The sequence below is a fragment of the Necator americanus genome, chromosome I (assembly GCF_031761385.1).
Source record: "Necator americanus strain Aroian chromosome I, whole genome shotgun sequence".
NCBI classification, from domain to species: domain Eukaryota; kingdom Metazoa; phylum Nematoda; class Chromadorea; order Rhabditida; family Ancylostomatidae; genus Necator; species Necator americanus.
Window position 1 is genome coordinate 18,835,969 of NC_087371.1, and position 9,736 is coordinate 18,845,704.

At 39.1% G+C, this 9,736-nt stretch overlaps 2 protein-coding genes across 3 annotated transcripts; both read left to right on the plus strand.

Annotated features, from left to right (window-relative positions):
* Positions 1–4,000: 4,000 nt before the first annotated feature.
* Positions 4,001–7,591, plus strand: RB195_006145 (uncharacterized protein; the record flags this gene model as incomplete). Its single annotated transcript, XM_064179046.1, has 3 exons — positions 4,001–4,036; positions 4,155–4,242; positions 7,446–7,591. The coding sequence occupies 3 exons, from the start codon at positions 4,001–4,003 to the stop codon at positions 7,589–7,591; spliced, it is 270 nt and encodes an 89-aa protein (XP_064036037.1).
* A 254-nt stretch (positions 7,592–7,845) lies between these two features.
* On the plus strand, positions 7,846–8,250 carry RB195_006146 (uncharacterized protein; the record flags this gene model as incomplete). Of its 2 annotated transcripts, none has more annotated exons than XM_064179048.1 (1): positions 7,846–8,250. In XM_064179048.1, one exon carries the CDS (start codon positions 7,846–7,848, stop codon positions 8,248–8,250), a length of 405 nt encoding a protein of 134 aa, XP_064036038.1. The 2 variants fall into 2 exon arrangements, with proteins under 2 accessions (XP_064036038.1, XP_064036039.1); XM_064179047.1 differs by having other exon boundaries at positions 7,921–8,250.
* Between the last annotated feature and the right edge of the window lie 1,486 nt (positions 8,251–9,736).

Below are 9,736 nucleotides of genomic sequence, written 5' to 3' on the forward strand. Positions count from 1 at the left end.
AACACTTCGTTGTTTTCTTCGGAAAGAAAGATGAATAGATGTGTTGTTTTCAAGCTACGTTAAATGAACCCAGTGCGTGTAGGCGACCTTTGCAGCCCACCGAAAAACAAGATGGAGCTTCGGAGACCGTCTGCATGAGTGATAGGTATATGTCGAAGGATTCCAGAATCTGAGCCTCTCTGGGTTCTGTTGATCACACGGTGATGCGGCGTAAGCACGGTTCGGATTCTTCATAAGCTCCAATGGCTCTGCTAAGGCTAAGCAAGTTATGTCGCTGAGAACGCCGTAAAGACATCACAGTGAAGTAACACAAGATGTTTAGCCTTCTGAAAACAACGAATCCAATCTCGCGATTTTAAACACAAAGTTTACCAAACGCAATAAAATTAAGCACACAACTACATAGCGATACCTTGAAGATAACTTGAAGTAGTAAACGTTTCGCGTTTTTTCTTTGAAAAATCATGAACAATTATATATTCCAACAAAGTCAGACGTAAGTCGCCTGTCTACCCCCCTGCGTGTGTGCCTACAATCGGGGGCATCAGGCCATCAAACTCATCCTCATCCAGAAAGTTACTGTACTGCATTCAGTTTTAACAGAACGCGATAAAAAGTAGAACCATCTTGCTCTTCTACAGAAGAAAATGTTCTTCGATGTATTTTAGTGTAATGTAGATTGAAACCACCACTTTTTCTATTGGTAATTATGGTTTACCAGCATCCGCTGAGCGTTAACCTAGTTTTGTTTCTGAGGAGTTAGAAGCGGAAGATTACATCGGTACACTGTCCTCCAAGCTTCACTACCTATCTTTTGAGACGATCACTGTAACCAGTCACCCTTAGGGGTTTTGACATTCTTTTAAACGCCACGCGGACAATAGTCTCCTGCACCTTTTCAAACATTGCCATGCGCTACTCCTTTGAAGGGTCTCAAACATGAAACTCTTATTCATGATGAGATAAGATCCACGACTTGTATGGACGAGTGAGAACGGTTGGATTAGCAGCGAAGACAATCCGGAAGAAGCTGGAACGACGATGACAGCTACGGCAGTCCTTCGTCGTGCATCACTGCGCGCGTTGCTTTTCACCTTTCTGCTTCTGTTTCCTTGTTTCTTTGCACGTTTGCCTCAGGTTGGTAACATGCCCTCCTCAGAAAGTGGAAACACGAATGAAAAATGAAATAGTAGCAAACACCTTACATGATCGACGTGGAAGATTGTCTTTATCAGTACGATGATGGGGTCCACGTCATTTTATGTTAAACAACATTCTGTGATAACTGTTGGGGGAAATCAGGAGGAACACCCATACTTCGAGTAATGCTTTCAAATTGTATCTATATTATTTTGGTATCGAATGGGTGTTTGAAGCTGTAGTTTGAATGTTCTCCAAATGTGGAACTGACGCGTTAAGAAACAATACTACGCCTTTATCTTTGAAAAAAAGAAAGCGTTGTTAGAAGAACGGAGAGGTTAATTTTACAGAAAATGCCATAATTACTGATTTTCACAGATCAGTGAAAGCGAGCGAAGCGATCACCACTTCAGAAAGTCTGAAGTAAGGCTTTAACCAGACGTTCAGACAGGTATAAGTATAAATGAAGTGCAGGAAAACTCTCAACTTACAAGGTTTCTTCAAGATTTTCGCACTAAAGAAGGGATGGGGCAGGGATCGATGACTCTCTTTCAGCAGCTGACAAAGGGGGAGAAATATAAGTTCTGAAATATAAATGATTTCACAGAGAGGTATTCAACAGAATTAAGATATTGCAGTAGAACATTCAAGGGTGGAAAACGAAGGAGTGGATTTTAGTCAGAAGATGTAACAGCGCGAAAGAAAAAACAGAAAACTGTGACAAAAGAAGTATAATTTCCACGTAAAAAAAGAAGCACATATAAAGTCGCGTATGGACCAGTTAGGTTGATCTGCTTATGATAATTTCAGCGTGGTAGAGGAATGAGGATTATCATGGTCAGAATGCACTTCTGTTTTCACTTCAATGTGGCACTACGTTGTCTATCTGACATTCGCTGCTTTCAACATTCACGAAAGGTTTTTCTCATCAGCGACTGTTTAGCAGATATCTCTAACCATGAGACAGTTTGTACATATTTACAGAGTACAATATTAATAATAAAAAATGAGTTTTTGCTTGCATGTAGCTAATTCTCTGCAGTCATTGTTTCATTTGACAGCAACAGATCATCTGACAAGTTCCCTTCCTCTCCTTATTCTAATAAGTCACTTATTTTTTGTTTTGATAGAACAAACCTTTCCTAGATGCATGTCACAGATATTGAGACTTAAAATCCTATTGTTATGAATGTTGCGATGGTAAAACTGTACATAAAGGATTTGTATCAGCTCTGCGACAATCGACAGCAAACAAATTGATTTTCTTAGTTCTCTCAAGATATGGGCCCATCTCGGATCTCTATCCCTGTCTTTTTAACACAACATAAAATGATCACCACTTCTCAAACTCAGAGATGACGCACGAATTATCAGTAAAGTTGGAAGAGGGATTTAGCTGGCGTAATTAGTGCAGAACTCCTCATCCCATCAAGTGTTTCAAAAGAATCCCTTAAAACCTTTTCTATTGGATTTAATTTTTATGAAACTGTTAGAGAGCGAGCACCTAAAACAAGTATCTACAATAACAACAACAGATGACGCAACTATAACTATATACAACTATACAATTGAAGCACGGAATCACACTTTCTTTCTGTTCTCTTTGCACTTCTCTTCAAATCAAGAAAAAGAATTTCGGTGACTAAATATTGTTACATATTGTAGAATATTGTTCTGCTTGTTGTTTTAAGTTGTCAAGAGATCTGACCTCTTTGTTTCATAGAACAGACATCTTCTGCCTCTCAGTGTGTTCTGAACTAATTTTGCAAGCCACAGAATAACCAATGATGTTTGTTCTACCGTTCTGCCCTTCTCAATATTCAGTTCCAGTAACCATAAATGAAGTTTTGGGAATAAGTTTCTTTCCAGTTCTCTCAGCCTCAAATTCATGCCTGCCAGAAAATCAAATTCGTCTAAAAAAATGCTTTTTGAGTAGTATTGTCTTACCTCATCAATCATCATAACATTCCTTTATACCGTTAGGTTCCTTGCTTCGCCTTTCAGTACTTTTCTGTGTTTTTTGTAAAGTCTAATATATTGTAGAAAAAAAAATAAGGAACGCAACATATATGGCCATTGTTTTGCATGACACTACGTATTGTTGTAGAGATTTTCAATGACACTAATTGAGAGAAATTCACATATTTTCTACCACGATTTTCCCCTCGATTGCAGTGTCAGCGTGACGAACTGTATTTTGAACATCTAATGCAAGTGTGTTGCTCCGGACCACAGAGAACACCTTTGATTTTATCACTATCAAGACCTTTTTTTAGTTCCCTGAAGCTGCTATCAAGACTGTTACGTGCTTTCCAGATGCTTCCTACTCGACTCGACAATCACTACATTAGTCGATATTTTGAAGCTAACTCATGAATCTAGTCATTTGAATGCTCGTTTCCCTAATGTACTGCACCACAATAGGAACTATTTTCACTCGTTCGCTTAATTTCTAAAGCAGAGACCCTTAACCTCATCTGTTAGACGTATGATTGTTACCACATCTGAGGAAGAGATGTGTTTTACACTGATTTCCTTCCCTGAAGTAAAATCCCCTAGCATTCGTATCTGGAAATTTTTATGTTTCGCAGCTTTACGTTTGGACGATCATAAAAAGTGAAAAACTCTAAAAGTTGCTAGCATACTTCTTTCGCTGTATTTTCTAACCAATTTCTTCTGGCACGAAAAAATCATGGTTTCCTTTTGTCTACTGTTTAGCATGAACGAAAGCAAAAACATATGTCTACCTTTACCAACCTTCAGGACACAGAAAAACTAGTCATTTTTAAACTAGTTCGAAAATAATTTGTGTTCTCTTGTTTGTTTTAAGCTTCCACTTAATTTTCACTGTCTTGTGGCCATGAAAACGAAAAAAACTTGCTTACTTCGAAATTACGTAAGACATGAATTCCGAAATCACAAAATGTTTTCATGTTCAGTGTTTATGGAAAAAGTTCTGCCTTTGTTGTAAATGATTGCTTGTTTTTTCTTCTTGTTTTTTTTCTCTTCTTCAGGTACTTAGTCGGAAGAAAAAAGAGGATCACAGTAGAATGCCAGTCTCTCCGTTCAAACCGTCTCGTCCTTCTAACTCTGTTTGTCCAGGTGAATCCATTTATTGGTATCACGCGGCTTGGATGGGTGCAAAAACGGTCCCGGTGTATTTTTGAGGATGCCCCCGTGAGGGCGTTGAAACGACACTACGGATGCATACATGCACGCATGGTCGAAATGCGCGTAGCTAAATCTTCTTGTTTTTGAGAGGAGCGTAATCGTTTTCGTCAAAAAAGCACTACATTCAATATTTGAAACAAATCAAAAACGATGGAAATCCTATCCTAGTTGACACTGATTTTCTGGTACAAGACAGAGCATAGGAAACTGTAGTACCCTCTCAAGTGTTGTTGGCCGCGCTCCGTTAACCTTCGCTTATCTCTCTCTTCATCTATGTTATGATTCTCACACCTTAGATGCCATCCTGATTTGCGTCTGCGACATTCTTCATCCAGTTCAACCTATCATTCTTACACAACCCACATTTCGGCAAACATTATTTTCGGATACTTCCTCATCATTTACCTGGCACGAGTTTCATTCCTCCGACAATTACAAATAAATATGTAGTTCCTTCAAGCAACGTTCTGAAGTTCTCGCAGACTACTCCCTTCATTATCGCTTCATTTTTTTCTGCACAGATTGCCGATTAGGTTCACATGTGCTTTGAGGTTTTCCTTATTGTTTTTTTTTTCATACATATATTGATTGATTAAATCGATTGATCAAAAAATTACCTCTTCTCTGAGCCTTGTGTGATATCTAACCATCTCGATTGACTTCTGCTTTGGAAGAAAAAACTGCTCGAACTGAACTTATAGTTTCTAACAAATAGAACTTTACGAGTCCCAGCGTTCCACGGTTATTAAGAATTATGCTCAAGGTCAAGCGTAGCTGGGAAAAAAAGCCCCTTCTGAAAACGACTCCACCTCATCCTCCCTTTCTCATTCTTTTTATAGCCGTTCTTTTGACAATTAAAAATTTAAAATAATAAGGAAGTTTGAAGGAGCAAATTGGGGTTTGATAGATTAGCTGGAATAAAATAATATGATGTTGCAAAAATTGATAAAGAGGGTTGAAACAAATTTTAATGTACTATGTTATAAGTAAAACAGAAATATATGGTATAATATAGACGCCACAGACAGCTCAAAGGATTAAAAGTGGGTCAGTACGTATGTACACGTATAATTTGAAAACATGAGGAAGTTCTCTGTGTGCGTTCGAAGCACATTTTTCTGTTTTGACAGTGATCACGAATGTTCGAGCGTTCGATCTCCGACGGAATCTTGATTTTGGCAAAACGAAGAAAACAGCTGATAACGGCGCAGGTCACGCTCTAAAATTGTTTTCACTCGTTTTCTACAAACTTTACTCAATTTTACTCTTTGACAACGGTTACAGATGGTAAATAGTTCGACCTATGACTGAATCTTGATTATTGCAAAATGGAAAAAATCACTGAGACGAACACTTTGCTGGTAATGTTTCTAGAATTGTAGTTGCAACATTATTTACAGTATTCAAGTGCGATTTTGAGGTTTTAACCGATTGACACTAAACGTGATTGTAAAGGACTATAGGAGTGGTCACATTTCGTTAGGTAGAAATAAAGATTTATAATTTATTGATAATTTAGCGTAAAAGAAACCTAGAAGGAGAGTTAAACATGCGTTCTGTAAGTGAACGTCGTATTTCTAGAGAACCTCCTATTTTTAAAAGTTAGTCAAGAAAACCTTAATGATTCCAGCGGATTTCTCATGTTTTTTTTTCCACTAACTTTGAAGAGAAAACACTTTTAAAAAAGTAAAAGCAAGCTCTGACAGGAAAAATCCTTGCCTATAAAATTATCCAAACCTAATTAGATTTCATAAAGAAAGAGTTGAGTCAGCAAAATGTGTACGGCTGTGTTCAAAGTCGTACACATTTTGGCGCACAGCTGAAAACGCTCGTTTGTGAACCTTTGATGAGATATTTCGATAGAGGATCGAGGGAAAACCTATGACTGCAAATTTGGATTTCAGTAGGTGCTATGCTTGTCCTAAAAGCAAGTGGAGGAAATTCTTAATTCTCTCTCCTATTTTCGAATTTTTCTAAATTTGCTTTTGAGAGGAAATTAGAAAATAGAAGGAAGGATTTCGAATTTTTCAAACATAGGTTCTCAAAAAATTAGAATAATGCAACCACTATTGCTTAAACATAGGAGAAATTTGTCTACAGAAATGTTCATAATATTACGGGATGGATTTTCCTGTGAGCGTCGTTATTCAGTAACGCGTGGACCCCTATTATTTGCACTAATGTTATCCCTATATCCACCTATAGATGTCGCTTTTTGCGCTGTAATATGTAGCATCGAACTTGCTTTTTTGAGTGATAATGTGAAACTTTACCACTGGGTAAGAAATTTTCTCGGTGAAATCTGTAACCATAAGTACAAAAGTCTCACTTCTGTCAGGGATTGATCTTCGACAGTTTCACTGAAGAGGCGCTACATCACGGTGCATCATACACCAACTCTTTCGATCTATCTCTGGGCCCCTCATGAAACCATGTAATAGATTATTAGGATTAAATTTACATTCTTTAGAGTATATTTAACAGCTACTACCCTATTCTCCTTTCTAAATTGCTCCATTCATTTCTTTCCTCTCCTTTCGACCCTTACGAGCCTCTTTTGCTCCCACTCTCCTCTTACGACCCCTATGTTGAGAAAATCCCAGCGCTAACTGGCTTGACTCCTGATCATGTTATTAATGTCTATTTGTAAGAGATTCATGTCAAAAATTGACATACCCTTGCGATTCCAGAATACCATGCGGATTGCTGTGCACCTTCAAGGGAACCATATCTTTACAGTTCATGTAATAAGTGAAAAATAGTTTGGAAAGCTATGTTTCTTGAAAAAAAAATTATGTTTGGCAGTTGACAAAACTTCTCACTCAGTTATCAAAGGCTGATTGAGAAGCAGTTGGGATAATTGACTTCAGAAGAGCACTGGTATCCGATCCAAAATCTGACTAGCACAGGCTCTGGCTTTGTCAGCGTGCGTTGAAGCCACAAGGTCGCTGGTGGATCACTCTCGCTCACATAAATTACTATATTTGTTTTATTGTTTATCGTTCGTTCTATCAACCGTTCTTATCCAAAAGAAAGGTGACCGAGAGGATCTTCGGAACTATCGTCCGATTTGCTTGCTGAGCGTGTAATAAATACAAAGTATTCACTAAGATCATCCTCACGCAAATATCTAGGACGTTGGATGAAACCCAGCGTCAAGAAGAAGACGGATTCCACAAGAGGTTCAGCTGCTCGGACCACATTCGGATTCATTGTCAAGAGTCAGAGAAGTTTTCCAGGAATACCGCCTGTCCCTTGTTCCAACCTTTATCGACTATGAGAAAGTCTTCGACAGCGTAGAAACGAATGCAATACTGTCAGCGCTAATCTATCATGATGTGAACGTTTTGTATGTGAGTAAATTAGCCAATTGCTACGATCGAAGCACTACTGGTATACAACTTTTCCACCGCCCACTCGCCATACCCGTGGAAAAAGGGGTACAACAAAGAGATACTATATCGCTGAAGCTGTTTACGGCACTGCAATGGATAATGAAATCACTTTCTTGGGAAGAAAGGGGCATACGAGTTGATGGATGATTCTCGTCCAACCTTCGTTTTGCATTCGTTTCGTTCTTTTTCGAGAAGCACCAGTGAAGCAGAAACAATGTTCAAGGAATTGAACGAAGCATTGAAGAGAACAGGACCGCGAATAAAAAGAAAGAAGAAACAGTTCATGAAGAACGCCTACTGCGAGGACGGAGGAGTACAACTTGAAGGCTCCCAAATCGTGGAAACTTCGTCATACACATATCTCGGACGTTCTATGAATATCGAAACTGACTTGAAGGAGGAACTGAATAGAAGTATGAGAGCAACATGGGCAGCATTCACACCGTCCAGGGAAGCTATGAACCAACTGAAGGAACAAGATCTCCGTGCCCATCAGTTCGACTCGACACTTCTTCCAGCGCTCTATTACGCAGCGGAGACGTGAGCAGACGACATTGCCACGTTAAAGAAGCTACTCACTATCCACAGACCCCTTGACAATTTCGTCTGAAGTTTAACTGGCGCATACAACACCTAACCTGTCTTCGCGGCTCAGTCTTACAAGCAGTGTTCCGTTTTCTCGACCCAGCGGATATATATATATATATATATATATATCGATAGCAAAGCATAGATGAGCTGCTCACATTATGAGAAGAATCGACGATAGTTGGACTAAAAGAACGCTAGAGTGGATCTCAAAAAATGCTAAACGCCCTCGAGGGAGACCGCTCACGAGGTGGGATAATGTGTTCGCTGCACGAATGAACCTGCGGAGAGTTCAGCTGGATACGGCTCAAGGACCTAGCCAACGTCAATCATGAAACTTGAGGACATCTATGATGACAACGGCTAGGTAACGAAACGAGTGGAAGAGATGCTTGGCCCATACGTCCAGTGAAGGCGAGCCATCTAAGTATCTATCTAAGTTTCAATTGCTTGGAATTGATGTGACCACATCTCGTAATTGTATAGATTTCTCTAAAGGCAAAAAGAAATGCTGTAGATATTATCCTCGACTTCAAAAAAGAAAATCAAAAGCAAATAAACTGAAGTTAAGTTGTTTGAAAACGTCATACTGGATACACTTCTTAGATGCTATTCTACTCACATTTCAATTTTTTGGTTCCTACATCTAGTGCTATTTTATTTAGTGAATTATAAAGTGTTTTTTGAGAGCTTTTTTGTGTAGAGAAGAAAATAAACTTTCAGACATCTTATTACCCCTTCCGCAAACTGTCGAAGTAAAATTCTGCTTTTGAAATGTTTAGTTAAAGGCAGCATGGCAAGAGATTGAGAGTGCTAAAATTTCTCCGCGAATGAACAGAGGTAGGGGTGTTGTTCACGAATATGAGCGAATACGAAAAAATTCTTCTTATTATCCAGAAAAACTGCGTGAGGAACCGCTCCTTTCCTGTTCTGTTTACGAGGTAATGATGTACCAGTTCTGCCAAAGCAGATTTAGCCTTGCGTCCGCCAACGAGAGAAATTACAATGACCTGCTTATGCTGTTTCGTACGTTCGCTGGTAGATGCAGCACGTACGCCACCTCTTGCTGATCTAGTGCGTCACTGGTCGCGGGATCCGGTACGACAGAGCCGTCTCCTACACTGCGCTTTTCTTCTGGATAAGTTTGGGGGTGGGCAATGAGTATGGTCTCGTGCATTCTTGCGAACTAGATTCCTACTTTTCCTTATTCGTGAGGAGAGCCACACAACTTCTGATTTCAAGTGATAGATATTAGAAAGAGCAAGCATTGCTTGAAGGATGATCTAGCGGTGGGACTTGTTAAAGTATATCAAGATTTTGATCGATTTAATTGAATATCACGATTAGTGTATCAGAGTTCTCAAGAAATGTTCACTTCAATCCAACGGAGTTTCTTTACACTTATCTACGAGTATAAAATGTGACTTTCTTACTGGAGAAGT